Here is a 27,285-nt window from a genome sequence, read left to right on the forward strand (position 1 = left end):
AAACATAAAAAGCCAAAAAAAGAAAAGGAAAAAAGGATAGACAGAGGAAAGAGGGAAGATGGTGCTGTTGACCTGGAGTCTGTCTGGGGAAAAGAGATTGAAGCCTCATTCAAACACGGCGGCGCACATGTTTCATTTACCCGCGGTGTGTTGCTGCAGGAAATGAGGTGCCGAATGGGTCTGAACCCACCGTGACAGTTGTGGTTCGACTCTGCGGTCGACTCGGCATCAGCGGCAGACTTTCTGAAATGAAAATACCCCCCAGATGTTGCTGCTGCTTGTCCTGGACCGACCTTTCGCCACAGTTCAAACGTTCAGAGCCGTTTAAAAAAAGCAGCAGCCTCTCCGCAGCCTCGACCCAAAACACATTCCTTTTATGGTAGCTTTATTTATTTATTCATTTATTTATTTTTCATTTTCAACAGCTGAATCACTAATAATAAAAACATGAGGTCAGACTCGACTCTGACTTGCACCTTAGAGACTTGAGACTAGACATGTCTCGCAACTCAGGGACTTGAGACTCAACTCAAGACTCAGACAACAAGACTCCACTCACTCTTGCACCTCATTGACTCGAGACTCGCCTCAGAATAGCACCTCAGAGACTCAACGACTTGGATTCACATCTTAAAGACTTGAGAATTGAGATTTGCACTTCAGCGACTCAGTACTGACTCACACCTCAGAGAGTTAAGGCTTGACTCGGACTCGCACCTCAAAGATGAGAGACTCGACTCTGATTTGCACCTCAGAGACACAAGACTCGACTCGAGACTTGACTCAAGACTCAACTCAGACTGGCACCTTAGAGACAACAAGACTCCGCTCACACTCGCACCTCATTGACTCGAGACTCGCCTCAGAATAGCACCTCAGAGACTCAACGACTTGGATTCACATCTTAAAGACTTGAGAATTGAGATTCGCACTTCAGCGACTCAGTACTGACTCACACCTCAGAGAGTTAAGGCTTGACTCGGACTCGCACCTCAAAGATGAGAGACTCGACTCTGATTTGCACCTCAGAGACACAAGACTCGACTCAAGACTCGCACCTCAAAGACATCAAGACTCCGCTCAAACTCTCAAGGCACTCGAGACTTGCCTCAGAATAGCACCTCAGAGACTTGACGATTTGGATTCACAGCTTAAAGACTTGAGAATCGAAACTTTCAGCGACTCAATACTGACTCACACCTCAGAGACTTGAGACTAGACTTGTCTCACGACTCACTCACCCTTATTAAACTCCACTTGAGCTAATAGATTTAGCAAATAAACATCTCTTGAGCCCATAATGTGATGGAACAGCCCCTAAGACAGCTCCTTCGAGGGGAAATGGTGGGGTCAAGTGGACAAGAGCGTCTTAAAGTCAGTATTAAGGCACTGGAAGCCCCTTGGAGAGCTGCCCAATACACGTTTCCTGCCGGTGCCTTTAAATTATTATATGTGATGCGTGTGATTTTCACAGAATTAACAGCCTTAGTTTATGAATGCAGGTCTTCTAAATGCTGAGTTTCCTCTCCGTCCAGTGTTTATATATTGATCTTATATATTGATCTGCGGCCACAGAGTCACAAATTTAGCCGTAAGTGGCCGATTCTCTCCATCACAAAGCCGATCCCATTTTATTTCTGACGTTCTTTCATTTCTCCAGCTTTATTGAGTTGATGGCGTCATTAGATGCTTCCTTCTGCCTCAGCTATTGTTTTTCAGGATCTGATGATTATCCTTCTATCTCGCTCGTCTCTTTGCGAGTTTATTGATGTTCAAAGCGGCTCATGTCTGAGTGAAGTTGGCCTGCGGCACACCCCTGACACCGCATGTGATTGTAAGCTGTAGTGTGTTCTCTGTTGTCGTTTGATGAGCAGATTTTGTTTTTCGGGCGCATTCATGAAGATGATATTAAATGCATCCCAGTTGTTTTGGTTCTATTCCTGTTTTATTTGGTATTCAATTTAAAAGCGACATCCACCCACGATTCTCAGTTCAAAAGGCCAAGAAATAGCAAGTCTGTTCAGCTCCAGTGTGTTAGCATTGCATCCTGTTGCATAATATGAATAAAAAGGTGAAATAATAATAATAATAATAACTGTCAAAAGCATTCATTTAGAATCAGTAGTTGACAGCGAGTCGTTCGGTCGTTGAAAACACTGCCGTGTGACTCATAGGATTAATTTCGTGTCTTAGTGTGAAGGTTTTCAGCGTTTGAGTTGTAAGAAATTGCAGTTTTTTTCATGTTCCTGGAAATTCCTCATTAATTCCTTTCATGTTAAGCCCTGTGTGAAGCTGTGAAGATGAAGATTCTCGTGTGTTTATAGCAGCCTATAAGAGTTGACCTACAAAATGTATAATATAGATAACGTGCTTTTTTTTAGTGTTTATACTCTTATATTAAAACATGCAGCTTTGTATTTACATAATTTACATATTTTTCCTCTACCTGCGAATGTAGTCCACAGCCAAGACATGTTTAGAGTCTTCAGTTTGCATTGGAGCTAATAGGCTAATGTTGCCAACAAGTAATTAAAACTTATACCTAGGGCTGGGCGATAAAACGATAACAATAATTATCGCGATATAACTTTCCTCGATAGAGCTACAAGAAATGTTCGATAAATGTTCGATATAATACACCTTTCTCACACTTCCATGTTCCAGTGACGGCCATGGCGTTTTCTACTGCAAGGAAAGCGACACTACTCTGCTGTCGCCAGGAGAGGGCGCACCTCCGAGTTTTTCAACATGATTGGGTAAAACAAGTCGGCAAATATACTTTAGTAACGTCTGAAACGTGGAGTTTTATATTCCCTATCTGAGTTGAGCGACCGGCGATCTGTTCTCCTGTGACCGAGTGACGAGATCAGTGGTGTACCTGTACTGTCCTACAGTGAACTCACCTCTTTCCATACATCCTAACAAGCTTAAGCAGCGTTAAATCACGTCTGCTCCTCACAACTACAGCACTGTTACAGCGCTCAGTCATATTTTAAGTATTCATGCATTGCCAAGCAACAAAAGTGAAAGAAAGAAGTGGGTTCATGTGAGTTACAGCCCTGATTTAAACGAAAGTAAACTGAGGAAGCTGTGAGGCATTGAGAGCGGGAGAACGCCATCTTTCCAGGCTAGCTGTTTTTAGCAGCTGGCTAACTTGAAGCAGCGCTCCGTCACTCGCGCAACACAGTGAACTGATGATATTGTAGATCGAACAATACAGAAAAAGCGCTGTTTTCAGTTTAAACATGCCTAAAAGGAGGACTCTGAGATTCACACTGCGGTTAATGCTTTTACACAGCGAGCGTCAGATACGTTGCGGTTCACTCCTCAAACTACGACGATAGAATAGAGAACCCCAGTCGTCGCTAGCTGGTGTCTGAATACTGTGATATGCTCTGATGTGGTGGAGTGATGGCAGTAAGGCAGTGTAATCCATCACTGACCTACCGAGCCAGCTCATGTTTGCTGTTCGTACTAAGTTGACGTTGTTGAGAAACTAAACAGTTTAGCACTTGTAACCAGATAGCCGAGCGCTCGTCACCAGACAGCTAAAAATAATCTGTTTTCTTTCTTAAACTATGACTGTTACAAAAGCTGTGGCTGTGCTTTTCCAGCTGGTAAAAACAGCTGACCACAAACTTTCTCCCACTGTCCTATGACAGATTTGTGAAATGTTCCACTGGTTGGTGAGTGTTTTGTCATGTTCTGACCATAAATGATAGTTTAAAACAGCAGCTGACCACTCAGGAGCAAAAATCAGCCTTCGAACTTGCAAGAAATAATAATTTGACATTTATCGGGATATGTGTCGATATTGAACGATATGGAAATTATCATGATAAAACTTATACCCCACCAATTACTGCAACTGAATGCCTAAACGATCACATACCACCTGCCAAGTTGTTCAGAAATCACTGATAGACTTGATTTTGCGGTTTCCGGCACTATTTTCTATGAACATGGGCTAAAGTACGTCATATAGATGAAAACAGTAGCAGCAGCTTGTAGCCTGAATTTTGTAAGTTTATTAGCTGAATGCATTAGCAGAGATCAGAACTCATGTCAGCGCTTCAGACTCAAGATGCCCTTAAGTTGTTGAATGATTCCCAGCTCGACTTGCACTCGCTCCTAACTGACTCAAGACTTGGACTTGCAACACAGATACTCGACTCGGACTCGCATCAGTTTCGCACCTCAGAGACTCAAGACTTGACTTGGTATCAGACCTCAGATATTTGGATTTGATTCAGATTCGCACCTCAGGGACTCGAGATTCAACTAGGAATCACACCTCGAAGACTCAATTTGGACTCACACTTCAGAAACTGGAGACTTGACTCGGATTCGCACCTAAGAGACTCAAAACTTGACTCAGACTCACACCTGAGATACCTAACTCGGACTCGCACCTCAGAGACTCAACTCGAAATCATCCCTCAGACACTCGACTTGGACTCACACCACAGCGACTCAAGGCTTGACTCGGACTTGCATCCCAAAGACTCGACTTGGACTCGCACCTTAGACATTCAGCTCAGACCTCAGAGGCTCCACTTGGACAGATTCACACTTTAGTGAATCGAAACTTGACTCGGACTCACGCCTGAGACACGTGACTGTGTAACTCCAAGTCTCAGGCATGAGTCCGATTCAAGTGTGAATCTGTGTGTCTGATGTGCGAGTCCAAGTGGAGCCTCTGAGGTCTGAGAGAGGCTCAGAGATTCGGCTGAGCCTGGTATTGGTGGAAAACAGTGAAATAGAAACGGAAGGTTGGATCGCGGCTCTAATGACCAAAATAACTACTCTATGCCACTGCGCTAGCCTGCTCGCCACATCTCTGACCTAAATTGCATGTGCTGCCACCGCTGCTGCTGCTGCGGCTGCTGCTGCGGCTGCTGCTGCAAGTGCTGGGCCAGCTAATACATGCAAAGCCCTCATCACAATTAATCAGATTGAGCAACAACCCCTCCCTGACCCTAATCTCTGAAAATCTACAGGATTTTCAAATGCATTTTTCCCCAAGGCTAGCGCGGAGCATGTTAGAAATGATGATCAGTGTGTAGCATTGTCTTGTCCAGCGGCTGCGGTTCGGGTATTACTGAAATGATTTCGCAAAGTAGATGCCTCTGTAAGGACGGGGATAAATGGGGATGAACGAACAAACTTGCACCGCTTATTGTTTATAAGCGAAGATGAGCCGCAGCAAAGCTTACATAATAATGGAAAGACATGTCTTATATTATTCATCACAGCCTGTCCCCACCTTTCCTCCCCCATCCTCCCTGCCTTAATTTAGACGGCAACCAAAGATAGTTTGCCCTTGTGACATAATAATGTCATGAAGTTAACCCGGTGATGAAACAGCGACCAGGATTCTGAGTTCAAGGACTTTTGGTACATATTTTAATTTTATTTTATATTTGCTAAACTGTAGGAAGACTGGGGTTCAAAGGGAATTCATAGTATTTGGTTACTTCATTTAGGACGTCTGGCTGCCATTTTGGTAGGAGAGCTGTAACTCTGACTGTGCTCTGATGGAGCTGGTCTCGTCACCGTTCCTGCCGGTGAATGAAGACCAAACAAGGTAGCCAGACTGACCACAAAAAAGGATGAAATTATTGTGTGGACACTTTAGATGCAGTCTCCAGAAAACAGTGCAAGGAGAAGATTTGCTTGATTGATGAATTGGGCCCATATAACCTGCACATCTCCAGAGTTCAGAACATTCCAGTGTGTGATATTTTATAAAAACTAATAAAAATATTATGAAGCCAAAATGATAAATTATAAAATATAAACATATATATGAAGCCAAAATTAGCTTCTTATTTTAATTTTCAGTTTCACTTTAAATGATGCAGCAGTTGCTACTGTGTACACTTCTGTACTTCTTCTAATGATATGAGACACTTCATGTTTCCATGATACTGATAGTGGATGTAATCACCAACTGCTTGGAACTCTCTGTACAGGTCAGTGGCTGGTAATGCTAGTAACGTTTTTTGATAAGGACATTTAGACTGTCAAACTGTCCTACCTGTAGTTTAAATGCCAGGCTGAAGTTGTCCTCTCATTCACCAGCTTCATGTTCAGATTTTTCTGTTCCACCTTAAATGGTACAGTAGTTGTGTTCTGGTGCCTGAGGAGTTATAATAACCGCTGCACCATTTAAGGTGTAATGGGAAAATTCAAACAAGAAGCTGACTTCAGGTTCGTAGTTTTAATGCTGGTAGTGATTTATTACCCGTTTTGGAAGCCACTGTCTTTAGGCATGTGTTGCACCCCTGAACTGTTCTCAGTAACTTTTGAAATAGAGCCAGACTGTCGACCTCTTTGACATATGTTTCTAGCTGTGTGCGTTTCTGTGCGTCAGGGAGCCAGTCACGTTTTTTTTTCTTTTCTGCATTAGTAGTAAGGTTAAACTCCAGTAATCCTGCGTGATTTGCGTTTTTGTGCAAAGTATCGAAAAATAGGCACCAGTTTTTTTGAGACTTTTCAGTACTCGGTAGTACCGAGATGCTTCGGGTCGGTGCCTTATTGGTATCGGATGTCGGTACCCAGCCCTAATCACCGTGGTATTTATGTTTGCGCCTTTCAGCAAATCCGTGCGGGAATTACGGGAGGAAGTTGGGGTCAAACTTGGTAATATGATTCATTTTTGTAAAAAAAAAAAATGAACACGTTTATTTTTCCAGATTAATTGTGTGCGTAACGCGCTAACGCTGACAGCCCTTAGTGTAGACCTGCTCTTTTTCAGCAGGGTAAGAATTAATAAAACATAGCATAAACTATCTGGCTTGTCAAAATAGAAGTGCACATAATTGCATACAGGCTGTTGTGCTGTTTTTGTAGTTGGTTGTTTCGCTCACCATTTTTTTTTTTTCTCATTTTGGCTCCTCTCTCTCTCTCTCTCTCTCTCTCTCTCTCTCTCTCTCTCTCTCTCTCTCTAGGTTGACCCTGCGTTTAGTGTAGAAGTAGAAGAAAGTGTCAAAAGGTAAAGCTTCCATCCTTCATCTCTCCTTCATTCTCCTCTTAGGCCATCTTCTGAGGCTCGGCTCCTTATCCGGGCCGCGGCATGCAGGCATCTGCCCTGGGTTGGGATCTCTGAGGCTTTCTTTGGACACACATGCAGAAAAAAAAGTGTAATTGGATCGCATGTGTGTAAACTTATCTATCCGTACAGTTTACTTTACTGAGAGGGAAAATGTAAACAAACTGGCGATAATGTACGAGGAGTGCTGTGTTATCTGAGTCACATCTAAACCGAGAGAGAACTGAAGATGGTGGGGAAACGAAGGAGGCAAAGGTGGAGAAAGATAAGAAACTCTCTCACGGTGAATCTGCGCTGCTGTAGCTGCAGGCTGGCTGCTGCGGAGCGAGCGAGCTCTGATGAAACAGTTCTGAGCTTTGTCGGAAAGAGAGGCTGCTGCAGTGGGAACAGCTCTATACACTTCTGTGCATTCGCTTTATACTCTGGATATCGCTGTCATGAGGGAACTTTGTGGCTCTGAAATAGGAGCTTTATAGGAGAAGGAGAAGACGTTCTTAACTGTAGTGTAGGTTACGTTAATTTTACAAGATTTTATTCGAAGTGATTTGGACCATTTCTGTTGGTCAATTCGTCATGAAATTCTCACACAGCTTTCATTATCTTTCAGTTTCCAGTAATTTAGCTTTTTTATTCTGACAGTCATGTTTTTATGTATTAAAAAGTGCCATAATTCTTTGCTAACATGCCCATTTTCCAACCTCTCTTTACTCTTTAGAATTTAACAGCCTATTTCTGCCTATTAAACAGGCTGTTTTTGTTACTGTGCCTTTAAGACTAATGTATAAATAAGTACATGAGTCTGCTCTGATTGGCTGCCCTGTATTGTGTCTGGTTCAAAAAGCACTTCAGACTGAAACACTCCTTATAACCTCAGTGTAAGTGGGCGGAGCTAATCTGCTGAAGGCTGAATTGGTGGATATATACTGATCAGGCATAACATTCTGACCACCTCCTTGTTTCTACGCTCATTGTCCATTTTATCAGCTCCACTTACTATATAGGTGCACTTTGTAGTTCTACAGTTACAGACTGTAGTCCATCTGTTTCTCTGATACTTTGTTAGCCCCCTTTTACCCTGTTCTTCAGTGGTCAGGACCCCCATGGACCCTCACAGAGCAGGTACTATTTGGGTGATGGATCATTCTCAGCACTGCAGTAACACTGACGTGGTGGTCGTGTGTTGGTGTGTGTTGTGCTGGTACTGAGTGGATCAGACACAGCAGTGCTGCTGGAGTTTTTAAGGTGGCCATAATGTTATGCCTGATCAGTGTACAGTAATAGTAGTAATAAACAGTAATAGTGTACACTCTTAAAAAAGATGGTTCTTCAAAGTTTTTTTTGTAGAGAAAGTGGTTCTAAATAGAACCATGACCTCTCAAAGAACCATTTGGATGATTGAGGTGTGAAGTGGTTCTTCAGATTGATGGAGAATGTGCTGTAGATGGTGTTAAGCTTGAAACAGTATAAGAACCCTTTTGGCTGCTATATATGTCAACCTGGAGAACCCTTTCGTGATGATGCAACGAACCCTTTAGTCATGCAAAGAGTTCTTTGAGTGTTCATGGTTCTATATAGAACCTTTTTTTGTTAAAGAACCATTGAAACACCATCTTTTTAAGAATGTATTAAAATGTGCAGAAGAGGACGTGTTCACTTAGAAAATCAGCCACATGTCATTTGATCATTTGCATACAGCTGTATGCCGTAATGTAAGTGAATATTATCTGTCATGACAGCATATGACATCTACAATGACATGTTTATAGCAAGGTTATGTCAATGTAATGTAGCAGGGTTCAAGTAAATTGTTACTTTGCAAGTATTTATGTGCGATATTGTTTTTCTCTGAATAAATCTGCTGAGGTTTTAATATGATAACCTCTCATATATGTGCTAAACTCTCTCTCTCTCTCTCTCTCTCTCTCTCTCTCTCTCTCTCTCTCTGTATGTAGATCTGCTGGTGTGTTCTGGCTGCAGAAAGGACTCAGGAGGAGCTGCACACTGTTATGCAGAAATCTTTCGCCCTGGTCAATTCCTCTGTTTCTGAAGGCATGTCCGCTGCAATCTTAGAGGTATAAATTCCTCATGCATCTTCAGTTCAGCTCTAGCTTATGTCCGCATATCATTTCTGTCTTCTTAAATACAGAGTGGGTGGTGGGTCATTCTCAGCACTGCAGTAACACTGACGTGGTGGTGGTGTGTTAGTGTGTGTTGTGCTGGTGCGAGTGGATCAGACACAGCAGTGCTGCTGGAGTTTTTAAACACTGTGTCCACTCACTGTCCGCTCTATTAGACACTCCTACCTTGTCAGTCCACCTTGTAGATGTAAAGTCAGAGACGATAGCTCATCTGCTGCTGCACAGTTTGTGTTGGTCATCCTCCAGTCCTTCATCAGTGGTCACAGGACGCTGCCCACAGGACGCTGTTGGCTGGATATTTTTGGTTCTTAGTCCAGCAGAAAAACTGAGGTGTTTAAAAACTCAGATCCACTCAGACCAGTGCAACACACACTAACACACCACCACCACGTCAGTGTCACTGCAGTGCTGAGAGTGACCCACCATCCAAATAATACCTGCTCTGTGGGGGTCCTGTGGGGGTCCTGACCACTGATAAAAGACTATCAAATGATGCAGAGAAACTGATATGGTAAATGGACCTAATATAAGGGACAATAAGGTAGGTAGACCTAATAAAATGGCCAAAGTATATTAGTACAGTACTGTACAAAAGTCTTAGGCAAGCCTAACTGCTTTGCTGGGTATTTTTTTGTTTTCTATTTTTTGGCTCATAAAACATTTTTTTAAAGCTGCACTTTTTACATTTTTTTTTATTAAAACTGAAGAAGTAGCATTACTGAGTCTGGAGAATGAAAACGGGCTGAAATATGGTGAGTGTGAGCTGCTGCGAGTCGGCCAGTCGGCCTCAAGTTGGGACTTTTTCACACCATGTCATACGTCTTTACGTGTTGACGTCACATGCACAGGCTCAAAAAGAAGATCCAGCTTAATGTTCATGTCTCAGATGATCTCAACATCAACATTTTACTGATGAAGATATGATGACAGTAGTCGACAATTCACTCACATCCTCAGAGACACTCCTTCACCAAGTTTGAATAATCTCGCTGTCATCAGGTTCATCTGCACAGGGAAGGGGGTCCAAAGCACAATCCATGTTACAGGGTGTTGTGTGCAATTACATGTGTCCGTCAGAGAGGTCTCCAAATCCCCAAATCTTACATAGTGCAGCTTCAAATTAGAATTAATGTAAAGAAACATAAATACAGTAACAATAGTAAATACAGTAGGTCATTCTTATAGTGTGAGCCAGTTAGTAGCAGTTGGGAAAACCCTCTACACTGGTAGAGCCATTAGGCAAGGCTACATTTGCCATTACATCTTCCATTACTACATTTACATGATTAAATTGTGAGTTGCACTGGATAAGAGCATCTGTCAGACGCATGTATGTGTATATATTTATAATATTATGTAAATATAATATGATGTAATATAACATAGGTGTAGAATACAGGTTTGTTTCCTGTTGTTCTCAAAGCAGCTTCAGCTATTGCATGGATTTTGCTCAGCTCCCCCTGCAGCACACCTGATTTAATTTGCTGAAGAGTAATTTAATGAAGGCTTGATAAGCTTAATTATGTATTGGGTGGTAACTACAAACACTGAACTGCTTCCAGCAGAAGTTTAAATATGCATTACGCTGATGCACCAACACAGAATCAGTGTATTCATGTTTATGTGCATTATATCAGTATTGTTCCAAGCACATAAACACTAACCGCCCTGATAAACAGCATTAAATCTACATTTTCAGCTGGCTTAGAACTTCTATCAGAGCTGATATTATTTCTCTCGTCCCACTCACATCATTGTGTGGAGCAGTAATCTAGTTTATCTGTATCAAACTTCAGATTAGCATAATCCACAGAGGGATTAAAGCGCTAATTAAATCCATGCTTGTTGTCTTTGTCGTTAAGCCTGGGCCTCTTCATTAACCCAGCCATGCAATTAGCACTTCGAATTGGAGTTATTTGATTGCACGATTTTATTTGGGCAATAACATCTGTTCTGCTCTTCAGGCCATGGATTTGGGCGTGCCGGTTTTGGCCAGGGATATTCCCGGGAATGCTGCAATAGTGAAACATGAAATGACCGGGCTGCTGTACTCCTCACCGGAGGTAAGATTGGGAAAGGTTTGGTTCTTATTAGGGGTGTAAATAAATCTCTGACCTCAGAATGATTGGATTTGATTACAGGAAAGTATTCAGTCCATCCTGAAATCTCACATTCCGCCATGGTTTAGATAGATATGATGATTTTTGTACAATTAGAATTATTTTTTAACATTAAATTCAAAAGACAATGAAACAGCACACCAAGCCTTTTTATGTTTAAAAATAAGAATTTTAATATGGACAAAAAATAAGCGCATATTTGATTAAATAGTATTATATTCAATTGTAGCATTTCAAGAATGACCCAATTGAATTTAATAAAAAAAATACATTATACAAGTATACAATTATATAATTAAATACTGCAACTGCTTTACTTGATTTCTTCACATAAGTGATTTTTGGTATATTTTTTGTTATTATTTCATTTTTTTATTCTGTTCATATATTATATTTACTTTGATACTGTCAAGCTATTGTTTTACATCTTTTATTTCTTTATTTCATTAAATATATTTTTATTTATCCTTAATTTGTCTCATTTGTTAAGTTACTATATTTCTGTAATTTAAATTTTAAAATATATATATATATTTTAATTTACTACAGTGATTATTATTACTTTTTAGCATTTGTTATGCTTTTACTCTGTAACTTCTCAGTCCCTGATCTCTGTATTGGCTCGGCTACATTGTAAATGAGGGTCTCCCTCGATGTACTCTGAGTTTAAGTTAAGGTTGGTTAATTGATTAATTAGTATTATATTCAACTATAGCATTTCAAGAATGACCCAGTTTAGATTTAAACAAAAAACGAGTGCATGTTTTGTTAAATGGTTTAACAGTCAGTTATAGCATTCCAATTAAATTAAAGCCAAAAAACAAGTTATGTTATAAATAGTGCTATAAGCATTTATAACATTCCAGAATATAACCAGCCACATTCAGACTGACGCCCCTGTAAATTCATGCATTTTTACACGTTTATTATTTATCTTGTCTTGTATGCTGACCTGGGTTAAAGACTGAGTGTTCAGGGCGCTTGGAGGACAGAACATAATACAAATACTGTCATGCTAGAGATGTTTATCACCTACAAGGTAAAAGACTGTGAGTGCAGACAAGCTTATGGTTTCATAGGTTCCAAAAGCTAGTGGGAAAGTTTCAACTTATTAGCTCGCTAAGTGTTTTTCAGATTGCACCCAAGGTTCCTGCTGCTGTTTGAGATTGTGTTTCTGCATGAGTACTCGCTGGAAAATGAGCAATTTGCCTAAAGTGGTATATAATGGAGGGAGCTGGAAAAAATAAATGAATACTCGCGTTTGTACAGTGCTTTCCTACACACTCAAAACACCACGTTTTAACAGCTCTGCTCAATCACCACTCAGATGAAGCAATCAGCCAGACTCCCACCAGCCATTAGCCAATCTGTAGATGGGGGATAATTAGTGGATTATGAGGGTGACATTGTGAGAAATTTGGCCGGGACACCATAATTATTAATGAGAAAAGCCTTCAGCGTTTTATAGTACAGTGGGGTGCTCTTAATCCACCAGTGACCAGGTGAGTGGCCATAGTGGACCCATCATGGTGACAAACATCAGGTTTAGTTTATTGAAGGGTCTTCTGTCCCAGCACAGAGCAGCACTACACGGAATACTAAGTACCGATGGCTAGCCAATGATGTACACTGTATGGACAAAAGTATTGGGACACCTACAGGAGCATTTTCTGACATCTCTTTCTAAATCCATAGGCATTAATATGGAGTTGGTCCCCTTTGCAGCTCTAACAGCTTCCACTCTTCTGGGAATTTGTGCCCTTTCATCCAGAAGAGCATTTGTGAGGTCAGACACTGATGGTGGACGAGAGTCAGGCCTTTATGGACCTTGCTTTGTGCACTGGGGCTCAGTCATGCTGGAACAGGAAACATTCTTCCCCAAACTGTTCACAGAGTTTGAAGTGTACAGTTGTCCAGAATGTCTTGGTGCTGAAGCATTAAGATTAAGGGGTTCAACAGAGGATAGACACTGTGTGCTTCAGCACTCGGCGGCCCACTCTGTGAGTTTCCGTGGTCTGCCGCTTCCTGGCTGAGCTGTTGTTGTTCCTAGACGCTTCCATTTCACAGTAATAACACTTACAGTTGTCCAGGGCAGATCTAGCAGGACAGACATTTCACAGACTGACCTGTGGCATCCTATCACGATGCCACTGAGCTCATCAGTACGACCCATTCTACTGCCAGTGTTTGTCTGTCGGGACTGCAAGGCTACGTGCTTGATTTTATCCACCTGTTAGCAATGAGTGTGGCTGAAACACCTGAACTCAATCATTAGGAGGTGTGTCCCAATACTTTTGTCCGTATAGTGTATTTTAACTCTTAGAAGCCCAGAGTTATTGTTCTTTTGCTGTACTTAAAATGTAATTAAGAAATTACAAGGTGTCAGAGTTGACCTGTTAATAATGTATTAAATATAATAAAAGATAAATTCCACACATTCTGTAATGCAGTTAACACATTTTCTTAGTTTGACCCTTCAAAATACATGTAGTAGTGCAGGCTGAGGTCCAGCTGCAGTGCACTGGATGCTGCTGTGATTGATGTGGCTGTAGTCTTCTTGTTTAAGCACAGTTTTGAAATGGCAACCTTCATTGATGACTCTATATATATATATATTAAAAAAACTAAGTTTTTCCAGCAACTGCAATTGTAAATTTATTTCATTATTGAAGTTCGTAGAGTCTGAGGTGTCATTAAAAACAAATCAAATCAAATGCAGTAATATCAGTAATTGGACAGCTCTTAAATCAATGAGCAGCAGACTAACAAAAGCAACAGCGAAGTTGAAAGCTCATTAGTTGGAACAGCCACTGTTGCTCTGATGGAAAAACTGTGCTCACTTTGTGAAAATCACCTGATTTTAATGTTCAGGTTCTGTGTTCACTCGATAAATATAATGTCATTAGATTGTTGAATTATAAGGATACAATTTCATTCCTTATTCCATTCTTATTCCTGGTTTGTCAGGGCAGGGCAAGTTTATTTACACAGCACCTTTCATACACTGCTGTCATTCAAAGTGAGAAAAGAAATTAAAAATGTGATTAAAACATATATAAAACAATAGATTTGAAAGAGAAAATCACTAAATTAAAAATTAGATTAGAAATTAAATTAGGATGGTTAAAAAAAATCTAATTAAAAATAAAAAGTTAAAAATAAATAAATAAAAAAAAATTTAGAAGTGCTAGAATGCAGTTTTTGAAATGGAAATAATTTTTCTTTAGAAACAAACATTAACTTTTCAAAAGAAAATGATTAATCGTAATTAATAATTGTAATCTTTTGGCAGCCCTACATTAGTTACACGATGAATTACATTTACAGTGGACATTCTCTGTTGACTGTTCTGAGTTTTTTATGTCCTAAAAATGACAAAAACATGGCAGAAATGGTAAAAGATGTTTTTTTTTCTTTGTGCAAAACACAACACAACTTTTCTTCAAATTCAAATTATAATAAAACAACTGCTTATAAACACTGTTGTGGTCTGGATTAAAAATCGGACACATTGAACGAAGAATTTTGCATATTGAACAACGAGAAGGATGAGTAATTCAATTTCTCTGGAAGAGCCTTTTTAATTCCCCCTCGCTCCATCTTAGCCTTTAAAACCATAGAACAACTAACTTTACAGCCCCTAGGTTTAGATTTAGATCAGAAAAGCATTCATTCAACGATCTAAACTCATTTTTCAAAGCACTGTCAATGTAAATCAGAATCTTTTTTGTCTTAAATTGTTAGCCGTACTTGCTCGTGCTGTCCCTTGACGGCTGCTATAATTACACCAGCTTAGTCCTCCACAAAGAGAGCAAGCAGAGGAACAGTCAGCGCTGGATGGTGCGGAGAAGCGAAAGCCGCAGAAGCGAAATCTCTGGATTCGCTGTGACTATCCTGTCTGTTAGCCAGGCTAAGCCTCAACTTATTTGTTGAAATGAAAGCTACCAGAGAGACTTAGCGTCTGCTGTACAAGGGCAGTAAGCAGCTGAGTGATGCCCAGAGCTGCTTAAGAGGTCACACACTACGAGAATTATCGCTCACCGTTCCGCACCGCTCTGGCCGGCGAGACCGAGGCAGGCCTGATACGGCAGCCGTCTTGGTTGGCGTGTTCGGCCTTTTATGTACGATTTTAAAAGTTGACAGAATGTAAGTGTTTTAAATTATATCAGAACAATTTTTGCATGACTTTCATTTTCAGACGAATTGTATTATTTCAAAAGCCTCAAAGATTCAAAGTTGTTGGCACAGTGTAAAATACACTGATCAGGCATAACATGATGACCACCTCCTTGTTTCTACGCTCATTGTCCATTTTATCAGCTCCACTTACTATATAGGTGCACTTTGTAGTTCTACAGTTACAGACTGTAGTCCATCTGTTTCTCTGCATACTTTGTTAGCCCCCTGTTACCCTGTTCTTCAGTGGTCAGGACCCCCATGGACCCTCACAGGGCAGGTACTATTTGGGTGGTGGATCATTCTCAGCACTGCAGTAACACTGACGTGGTGGTGGTGTGTTAGTGTGTGTTACGCTGGTACGAGTGGTACGAGTTTTTAAACACTGTGTCCACTCACTGTCCACTCTATTAGACACTCCTACCTTGTCAGTCCACCTTGTAGATGTAAAGTCAGAGACGATAGCTCATCTGCTGCTGCACTGTTTGTGTTGGTCATCCTCCAGTCCTTCATTAGTGGTCACAGGACGCTGTTGGCTGGATATTTTTGGTTGATGGACTATTCTCAGTCCAGCAGCACTGCTTTGTCTGATCCACTCAGACCAGCACAACACACACTAACACACCACCACCACGTCAGTGTTACTGCAGTGTTGAGAATGATCCACCACCCAAATAGTACCTGCTCTGTGAGGGTCCATGGGGGTCCTGACCACTGAAGAACAGGGTAAAAGGGGGCTAACAAAGTATCAGAGAAACAGATGGACTACAGTCTGTAACTGTAGAACTACAAAGTGCACCTATATAGTAAGTGGAGCTGATAAAATGGACAATGAGCGTAGAAACAAGGAGGGGGTCATAATGTTGTGCCTGATCGGTGTAAATATTGCTGCTTAAAATGTCTTAAAGACTTCCTACGTAACTTTGCATAAAATGACTCAGCTTCCTTTTCTCAAACACATCCGAGGCCTGGAGAATTACAGTAATCATTTTTTAGCTCACTGCACATTGAAAGTTTGTCATACATAAGCCAAGTCTCTACACTGCCTAGAGTAATAGACCACCATCCCACAGTTTCTTCAAACCCAAACAGGCTTCCAACATTTCTGCATAATTAAATGACTAACATGTCAATAAAGTCGTTCAGAGTGGTTTGGTGTGAAACTCTTTGCTTTACAGAGTCAGAACTGTTCACAGTGGTGGTGATAGGAACCAGACGTCCACCTCTAAAAGCTCCCTCACAGAAAGTTCCTACATGAAATGGTTATGAATTCACTTTCTGATGACTGAGACACTGTTTTGCAGTAGTTTTGTGATAAAGCTTGGTCTAAAATGTATTTTAATCAGTTTATTTTAATCCATTCATGCTGGAGGGATATTGGTCCCCAAACAAAACTTACCAACATCAGCATTGCTTTCAAAACTCGTGTAGGTTCACTGGTGGTTTTGGATAGTAAATAAAAATAAAAATGGCTATATTTCTGTTGTAGTAATGGCGACCCCTGGTTCCCATCACCACCACTGTAAAGAAATCTGCATTGGTAAGTTTATCTGCAAATGAACCATTTCACATCAAACCACTCTGGGTGACTTTGTTTATATCTCAACCACTGAATTATACAGAAGTATGGTCACTTTTCCCCTCATATGATATAGAAGCTTTTGATTTTGTCTATTTTGTCTCTTCTGGCTTGTCTACTCCATTAGCCATTTTGGCTGAAAAATACAGTGGCAGAAAATTGCTGTCCTACTTAATTTAGCAGTTTTTACTGTACTACAGCCTGTTGGTATGCTGCCATTCACTTAGCAACTAAAATAACTAAGAACATTAACACTGGAGTTGGATGTATGCATGTTGCATATATATTGGGGCATTTCCTGAGCTTGTGGTCATAACCAACAGCAGGGATCAGCACAGTGGCAGTCAGCATCATTGCAGGCATGTCTACAGTCATAGACTAAGTTGGGGACTTGAAAATGCTACAAAGCACAGATTTACAAGGAACTAGCAAACACTAGAATCATAAAGAAGGAGGAATCAGAGATTCGGCCTACTTAGCAGGATCACTCAGTTAGCTAGATAACCTAAGCCTGAACTTAAACGTGCCCAGTAGCTGAAGGGCTTATTCCTATTGAACAGATCTCCCTTTAGGCTTTAGTGGTCCTGTTTGCTGAGACGTCCTGCCTTATTACTGAACGCCCACCAGAGCTGGAAGGTTTCCAGAGTGTTCTGACAGACGTAGCATCTACTATTTCTCTGAGGAGCTTTTGATTTGGCTCCTCTGGTGGATGGTAAATCAGTGTGACTTGCTAAGCCTTGATCTGGTCTATTGTTAAGGAGCCAACAAAGAGATTTAGGCTGGCTTTACTTAAACGGTCCTGCTGCTGGTTCCAGCTTGTCAGCTGCATGCAGCATAAGTTTCGTGCAACTTCGCAGGAAGCAATTCAGTCCAACTTGGCATGCAATACATTCGGTTACTCTACTAATTGCTAATCTGTGACTATTTATATTTGCATATTTTTTTTTAGCAATTTTTAAACTTCTTTCTAAGCCTGTGAAAATGAGAGTTTAAGGTAGGCATTATGGTTGCACTTGTTTACTCATCATGTCCTAAAAGGTCTGCAGGTTCATTGAGGACTTTGTCTCAGTCTCCTGTAATAACAGTCATCCTTTAGATCCCAAAGGAATCTCGTTTCTGTGTAAAAAGAGCAGAAAGTTTCAAAGAGAGGAAAAAATGAACGAATAAGCTACTCAGTTAATGATAATAGCAGGCTAACAATGAATATACACTGGCACCAGCAGCTGTTTAAACAGCTGTTAGCGTTAGCTGGCTAGTTAAGTCAGCTGATTACTGACTTGTGTGTCATGGCTCAGGCAACTTGACCGATAAACCATCTTCTGTTTTATTTTCGTGGCAATTAGAAATGATCACAGAACATAATCCTGTGATGCATTATTGCTGTTTTGATTAGTTTGACATCAACACAAATTTTTTTGCGAACTTGTGAATAGTTGCAACTAAGTTTCAAGCACGTTGCACGTGAGTTGCGAGACACTTCGCATTATTAACAAGTTGCATGAAACTTTCACAGAGCAAAGCCAGCCTTGGAGCGGCCCTCGTCCGCATCACTGTGGTAAAGTTTGGCATCCAAAGTGCCCTTGAGTTTCTCGCCCTGTTTGACGCTTTAGTCAGCATGGTCCCATCAGTACAGTTCATAAATATTTATATTTTTTCAATTTTTAATTTCTGCACTATTTGAAAACACCAGCTGTCCTTTATAATATGTGAACGTCATGATTAGCGAGCCAAGAGAAATTCTGAAGTTCAAGTTCTTTCAGAGTTGCGTGAACAGATGGTGAACTGAGAATGTTTTTTCCTTCTCGTATAAACTTGCTAATTTGTAGACATCCAACAAATCGCTAGAAACTTTTTTTGACTTCAGAGTCAGGCGCGTGCCAATCATCCGGACTCCTCAACAAATCCTGATCGTTCCGTAGTGTCAGGAGTGTCGGGAGATCCTGGAGCCTGTAGCGCAGTACGGGAGTCATTTTATGCAATACGAGAGTCGTCTCGCTGCGACTCGGCCTCTGATGTTCTTTAGATTTCTCACCCTGCTGAGTTGAAAGCACCATCATTAGTCTTGCACTGCAGCATGCTGGGAAACTGGACTTACTACGATTCTCTCGTGATGCCCGGGGACCCCAGAAGAAAATTAGCTCCATAGCTGAGTCTGTAGCCATGTTTTATTGAACAGCCTTATAGATACACGCCAGTAGATAGTTATCTACCTCTGTATCCTCGGATAAGCAGGGGGTCAGGGGGGGCTTTGGATGATAAGCCATGTTGAAAGGAAACACACACACATACGAGACTTTCACACATGAAGAAGCTGAGGCTGCTCTGGAAACCTGCCTGCTGATTGAATGTGAGAGATTTCTACTTAAAGGAGAGAGAAAATGAAAGCATCATCAACAGAAGCATTTAAGAAAATCCTGGAATAAAAGATCGATTCCCGACAGAGGGGGGCGCGCTAATGCTGTAGTAATGACGAGGGAGGACCTGCTGCTTGGAAGTGCTCTTGAGAATGCAACCTTTATGCTAATGCTGTTAGCATCGGGGGTCATCCTGCCATTGATCAGCCTACGGGAAGCTCACGCCGATGAACAACAGCTACTTGAAGGCATGCGATACCTTCAGGGTCTTTTGATCATGATTGCGCACGCTGATGTGAGATTGACTGCTGGGGAGGACGTGTCAGTTCTACAGCTAAGAAAAGAGACTGTGTCTGAGCTGGTATATGAGGAGCCTGGCCGCTTCCTATTTCCACCGTTATATCAAAAACAGGACTGCTAAACAGCAGAGGGCGCCCACGAGTGAGTCCTCAATGAATGAATGGAGCCGAAACGGCTTAAAATGAAACAGTAAAATAGTTTCTAATCACTCGCCCAGAACTTTCCTTTAATTTTCGAAAGTAGAAGGACTTATTTCTCTAAAAAAGGAAAGAAAACTCGCCGTATGTTTCCATTTTATTTTACAGCAAACACGTTTTGGGCAGCAGAACACTAAGATTACTGCTACTGAGTGCTGATTGGTTGGCGACCGGAGTAGCTCATTGGCTGTTTGTGCTCACTGACGTCATGAACGTACATGAGGCGCCGTTTTAAACTCCTATAACTCGAGTTTAAAAGCTCTTAAAAATATTACAGCAGTGTTAAAATGTTTTATGCTGTTCCGTGTTCAGGATATGAATGTATTCTTTTGTCTTTATCTAAATGTTTCAGCATTTATAAACTAAGATTTTACTCAAATGCTCCGTATTAGTTCATTTTGGACTCGCTCGGGAGCGCCCTCTAGCGTTTGAGAATCCCAGAAGACATTACAGAGTGGTAATTCTCCTCTCTACCAGTTCCCTGACTGTGCTTCCTTCCCGAGTTTTCCAGTAGATCTTAAAGGTCTGTGAGAAAAGCTTCTGTAATGCTGGCTCTGGTTTGAAAGCTGCAGCTTGTCCAGAGTCATTTGGCCGCTATGTCTGGTCTGTTAAAGCCCAGTAAAAAGGCCTGATTGTTTACGGCCCCAGTGCTCCTATAGCTCCCGCTCCAGCAGATGCCACTCCACTTTACTCCTGTGAAGGTGCCAAAGCGGTGTGCCTCTGCCATGCAGCGAAGGTGCCATTATTGGGTTTAATCTGGTGATATTTTCCTGTTGGCCCCCAACGCCTCTCCAGAAGACAGCTGGTATTTTGTAATTGTCATTGTTTATTTGTTTTCCTGGCAGCTCTCATAAAGTTGGGCTTTGGACGGCGAGGCGATGATTATTAGAAAAGGCGGAGAAGGCTCTGTCGATGAAGGGCCTGACACAGATGCCACAATTCAATTAGTGACGACGAGGTACGAATAAACAGGCATTACCCACAATGCCCGACGTGGGTCCCTGCGGAGGCGTTGCTATGGATACTTCACCCTGATTGACTGCTTAAGTGTGTGAATTAAATTAAGCGTCTAGGTCTCGTCAAGGTAACTAAACTTAGGCGGAAAACTGTCCATTGTCTGTCGAGTGCAGTGATGCGTGGAGACCCAGATTGGACAATTATCTTAATTATGCTAATATGGCAGCTCGACAGTGTTGTAAGGGTTATATGTAGCATATAATGGTTCACACGTAGTTTAAAGGAGCAGTGTGTACGATGACGCAACCTGTAGAGTTCATACCCCACTCAGTCCCTCCTCCTCCTCCTGTTTACTTAACAGTCTACAAGAAACGTTAAGCACCAGACTTCATCCCTTTTCTCTCCAGTGGCGGAAGGCAGCACCAGTGTTGACTTGTTTCGCTTCTATTTGTCACTTCTTTTCTTTGCTGCTGAACGTGGAGTGGACATGCTATTTCTCCGTCCTGATGGTAGACCCGCGGCTATACTGACTCCCTATCGCCTCTTAAGGTACAAAGTGGTATTACAAGACACGACAGGCCGGGGATAGCTGGCTGTGTAGACCCGCGAAGGCTGAACCGAAGTGGGACTGTCTGCTCTATGGCGGATTCTTTGTTTACATCACAGCACCCGCTGTTCCCACCCTTCCTGCTGCGTCCTGATACGCCGCTCCTGTCAGTTTCTTTTAAAGTTCTTTAAAGATGGACCCAGAAACTTTGATTTGAGTTTATTTATTTTTCATTTTCATTGATTAGAGCTGTATCGTTCGCTATTCGCCTCAGTTTAAACCCAATACTTACATTTAAAAGTGTCTCATCAGCCACCGTTCGCTCCTCTGCTGACGCCACCACATTCTCGAATCCTTGCCGGCACGCGGTGAACCTCGGGGTATGTTGGCTGCCATTGGATCCTTCGTTGCCATGGAAAAAAAGGACACATTTCTTGGCCACATACGAAGGAGTCTTTGAAATGGAACGGCCTCGTCGCACTGCTGTGACGCAATCAGCCTCCGAAGGACGCAGCCCCTGAATTGGGACGCAGCTATAGACGTCGTTGACATAACGTCAAAACTGTTATTTCTTCACATTCTGTCGATCATTTTAGTTAATCTTTAAATGTTTTAAACTACTAATCATTCAGATTGCTCCTTTATCGATTGCTCCTTCAGCAGACACTCATACAGCACCTCCTCACTGTGATGGGACATTACTGTATACTGAGCCCCTGACAGGACAGACTCACTGAGCACCAGCTGGACGTTATATCTCTCTACTCATTCTTGTGCACTGGCATTTTGTTTATACGTCTGTGATGAGGCAAACGTGTTGCCCATCACCAGAGGACTGTGTGTGTGATACTTACCTGAACACCTACCTGTAATACTCACCTGTTGGCTGTTTCCTAACACCGGCAGCAAAGGGAGGCAGAGCAGACGGAGCTCACTCATGAGCGTGCCGGAGGGCCCACGGCCAGCTCCTGAGAGGGGTGATATCTCTACCTAGGGCACAGAAGACAGAGTGAGACAGGCTGGTAAATGTGTGCACTGTATGAAATGTCCCACCGGTAATTTCACGCGTTAAGGCCTTGTGATATGCAATTATGATTTTATTTACCCTTGTTTTTAATCCACTCTTATGTGACAGCAACACCCCTGCAGAGTGGAATGGTTCAGCTCAGGTGATGCAGGGGTGGGGCTAACCCTATAAGAGGCAGGGGAAGGGTTAAGTAGGGGGCTAGCTCGAGGATACTCAGCTCAGGTGATTCGAGGAGACTGAGGGAAAAGGGAGTAAGAGCTCAGCTAAAAAGAGTGCGGCCTGAGACTCCTTATACTTACCTGTACTGATCGAGTCGGGTCAACGTTTTAACCTCTATTTACTTTGTGTTTGTACAGTTTTTCTTTTGTGTGTTTCACCGTGTAAATAAAAAAAGAATCAGCCAGAGTCGTCACATCCTCAGCCTGCAACTACGTTCCACTACCCATTCAGTCACAAACTACCCGGTGACTCCTAACACCGTCTCCTAACGGGGTTCGGCGAAGCATCGTCACAACGTCCATAAGTATTGCGTATTGCATGGTATTATTCCTATATTGCACTGCCACTTTTTTATACACCCAGGCATATTGCACAGCTGTTAACATATATTAGCTTTTACAGTGTTTAGTCACTCGGTTCATTCACTGGTCGTGACATGCACCACTGCATTGTCACCTGCATAATATTTATGATTTTACTTACTTATTTTTGTCCTAAACATTGTATTTTCTTGCTTGTTTTAGTATATTTTATTAATTATCTTCTTCTATTTATGCATCTGTATAACAGCATACGACTTCAGCTCGTTTTACTCTTTACTGTACTTCATGCTGCTGTAATCCTTCTGGGATCTGTCTATCATCTATCTATTTAAAGTCAACCTGAAAACAAATGTATCTCTTTTTTTTTCTTTTTTTTTACCTTGTTAGTTCATATCCCTGATCATATGAAACTTAATTCGTCTTATCGAGAGAGAGAATACACTCAGCTAGCTCAGAGACCATACCTGATATCATGGTATGGAGGAAAATGCATGATTTCTCATTCACACTGACTTTAACTGAACTTTTCACTGATTCATGTGAAACTTTACATTATTAGGGAATCCAAAGCTGCTCTGTGTAGTCCTGGGTGCTCTCTGTCTGTCTCTCATATACACAGTATGTGCACGGTAATGTATTGTCACTGTAAAACCAAAACCTCCAAGAAAGTAACTTCACAGAAGAAGGAAATGACTTTCACCGTGAAGCCTTGAGGACATTACACAAGTCTTATCAGATTACAAAAGACTGGGCATCTCACACTATCCGACTGGTTTTCGATACGTTGGGGTGACTAGCATATCAGGGACCACACACTACAGGACTTTTAAGCTGTTGCTGAACTGAACGGAGCTCACTGAACTCACACTAACACTCACGTTCTCCCGTTACTGGGAGACGCAGGTAAACAAACGTGGAGCTGCTGCTGCTGTTTTCTCTGCTGTTTTTGCTGACACAGTAAAGAAGCAGCAGGTAAACCCGTTTTAGAGGATCATGGATTAAAAAATGTGATCGGTTTGGTATTTTTTAGAGTTTTAAATGTACATAAACTCGATTGTGGTCCTGCTTTAAACTCAGCTCATTAGAAAGCTTCGCTCCACATGTGAGTGACTTTTCGCCATTTTCCTTTGTTTACTTGCTGTATTGTCCTCTTTCTCGCTCTCAGTTTTCATTGGCTGTTGCAGGAATCTGTTCAGAGTGAGTCGTTGATCAGTTTGCACTAGATTACGCTCAGAGTCGGGGCGAAAAACAACCAAACAAACATGTTTGATAAACTCTGTCTGGTCTGAAATGCAATCGGTAGTCCACAAGTCCCTCACACACGACTCGATTCTCTCTCCAGCTGTCGACTCCGACCGACCCAAAAATCTGCAGGCTGGCGCCGACCAGCACTGAGAATCGGGGCTAAAATCGGGGTAAAGGTCATGTAGTGTAACCCCGGCTTTAGTGGATGTAACGTGGTTTTATTCTGTTATTTTGGAGCTTTTTTATTTTGGTTGCTGGGAGCAATAATATATATGTGCACCATAACAGGTATATACATACAGGGCTTAGATACGGCGATATTTTTCTGGTAAATATACTGTGTAGCTGCCATGGGGCTCGCCGCCTCTTATGAGCGTAGAAGCTTTGCTATGCAAAATGCACGCGAAGAAGCTCATGGGACACACGGCCCCCAGCAAAAAGAAACTGTTTATGATGTTGTTTCGTTGTTCATGTTGTTGTTGTTTGGTTAAAGTGTGTGTGTGTGCTCATTTGTTATTCTGTGCCAGGTTTTGGGGGCTAGTTAGAGTGGGTTACTGTTGGTAAGCATAAGAAAAAGAGGCTGGGAAAGACTTGCCTCCCATTTCATTTGCTTTTCTAGTGGCCTTTCTGTTTTCTAAACTTAATAAAGGGCAGAAATAATGGCCTCACCTGACCCTTCTTCTGATTTGACCCCACAACTCCTGCATGGACATGTTTACCCATCAATGATTTGTCTCCTGAATCAGCTCCATCAGCATCTTCCTTTGTCGTCTTCCTTTCTAGGAGTTCGTGAGCCTTTCCAAAAGACTGCTGAGTGATGCCGAACTCCAGGAGACCCTCAAGAGGAACGGGAAACTCTACGTTTCGGAGTCCCACAGCTCTGCCAGAGAAAGGACGACCTACCAGCAGCTGGTGGACATGCTCCATTGACAGTCGGATGGACTTGACCTTCACCAGGTTCATCGCGTCTTTTAGCTCAAACCCAATTTTAAAGCTCTTCGTTGATGTTTTTGTTAAATGCCGTCTTTTGTACGTGTTAAATTATTTTAATAAATTTAGGCAAAAGGGACGAACAGTGGGTGGAGCTGTGTGTACTTAAGTTTGTGTTGCGGAATTGAATTAGAGCTGCATTAACCTTGACTTTCTTAAGCTCTAGTGAGAATCAGTCCCGCAACAACAACCTGTATTCACACTCGGCTCCGGGGGTTTAACTGTCTGTGCACTAATTCAAAGGAGGTGAGGCACAAGTGGGCCTTTCTTTCCACAAGCTTTGGGTAGCAGAGGTTCTCTAAGGCTGCCGTTTTATTATTAGATACAGTTAGGAAAGATCTGAAATGCAATTTCTGACTGATGTTGTTACACAAGGATAGGAAAGGGCCTGTGAGATGTGTTTACTTGGAAGAAAAATTTGCCTTTTTAATGGTTTCTTTATTGCAGATGCCCTCTTAGGCATTTGACCAGGCTTTGACCATAGCTTTTTGAGTCTGCAGTGGTGGAGAGTTTTTTAAAACCAACTATTCAGGGTCCATTTCATCACAAACTAACCAAGTCACATACAATCCATTGCGTCACCCAGCTGAAGCAAAGCCAGTTGTAAACATGACATCTAATATATTGTTGCTGTCGGGACAAAACCTCATATCTTCATTTTTTGCTTTTCACTTTTTGATATGATTTCAAAAGGTCAATTGCCGTTTATGATGTGTCAGGAATTTAGATGAACGTGCCAACAGAACTGGTCCAAAATTATTAGGGAAAATAGATTTATCCATTCATTTCCATTAAAAATTAGGGTATATATTTCCTTTTTTGGAGATACGAGGTTTTGTTCCGACAGCAGCGAGATTTTTGATAGAAAAAGAATATTTTCAGAAACAGGTAAACTAGTAAATCTCCAGTCTTACTCTGGAAATGCATTTATCATATCAGTTATCAATGCATTTATTTATAGTACTGATTTTATAGAAGCAGGATATTACTTAAGAGAGATTACGGTTCACATTGTTTACTAAGGAAGCACAATTCATGTAAACTTAAGACAATTTAAGAATCCTAAATCCAATGTATGGTGGTGGTACTGCTGATCTGGGGTTCTCTAATGTTACTCTTAAAGAATGCATGTGTGGTTATGTTCAGGGGCTTATAAATATTCATGTGTACATATATGCAGCGCTGTTATCTGGGCAGTATGTTTCTGCCTTTAAAAACACCATATAACATTAGAATGAATGCAGTAAAAGCAGCAAGAATTTCCTGTTTTTAACAAAGTAGTTGAGCCAGTTTGAAGAACAAAGATTTGCTTCCACATTTCTCCTCGATGCCTCCAGCCACTGTATGGATTTATTCAGCTCTTTCACCAGCACTCTTAATTTAACAAGTATTAATTAAGCAAAGATATCGGGAGGTTAACTATACTTAATGCTGGCCTTCCTCGAGGAGACATTTGGAAATCGTTAAACAAACACATTGACATACATAAAATCACTGCCTGTGTTGATATAATTTGTATTTATTCTAATATTAGTGTTTTTCTGAGCAGCTGCCCAATTAAAAAGCTTTTAAAATAAAATTTAATCATATTCAACAGTGCTGTATGTTGGTACGTTGAGGCAGTAACTTTTTTTTTTTTCCTTGAATCTTTATTCTCTTCAATGTAAAAGCATTCTATAAGTTATTTGACAAATATTATGATTCATAATATTACGTCGAGACATTTCGGCATCATGCATTGTCTTCTGAATGTTCTTCAGATATATGAAAATGGAATGTAACTATGAAAATAAAGGGAGCTTTGGATAAGCTCAACTGTGTTAATGTGTTAATTGTGAAATATATATATAATATTTATATATAATATGTGTTGTGCTGGTCTGAGTGGATCAGACACAGCAGTGCTGCTGGAGGTTTTAAACACCTCAGTGTCGCTGCTGGACTGAGAATAGTCCACCAACCAAAAATATCCAGCCAACAGCGTCCTGTGGGCAGCGTCCTGTGACCACTGATGAAGGACTAGAGGATGACCGACACAAACTGTGCAGCAGCAGATGAG

The 27,285-nt window shown here is 41.5% G+C and overlaps 1 protein-coding gene across 1 annotated transcript in view; it reads left to right on the top strand.

The window, feature by feature from the left end:
• Positions 1 to 27,019, top strand: part of glt1d1 (glycosyltransferase 1 domain containing 1) — an 82,512-nt gene extending 55,493 nt beyond the window's left edge. Inside the window, 5 exon segments of the mRNA XM_036578215.1 lie at positions 6,954 to 6,997; positions 9,007 to 9,020; positions 9,023 to 9,126; positions 11,157 to 11,255; positions 25,020 to 27,019. Coding sequence (XP_036434108.1) covers positions 6,954 to 6,997; positions 9,007 to 9,020; positions 9,023 to 9,126; positions 11,157 to 11,255; positions 25,020 to 25,166 — 408 coding nt within the window. The 3' untranslated portion in view covers positions 25,167 to 27,019.
• Positions 27,020 to 27,285: the final 266 nt, after the last annotated feature.

The sequence above is a fragment of the Colossoma macropomum genome, unplaced genomic scaffold (genome assembly GCF_904425465.1).
Source record: "Colossoma macropomum unplaced genomic scaffold, Colossoma_macropomum, whole genome shotgun sequence".
NCBI classification, from domain to species: Eukaryota; Metazoa; Chordata; class Actinopteri; order Characiformes; family Serrasalmidae; genus Colossoma; species Colossoma macropomum.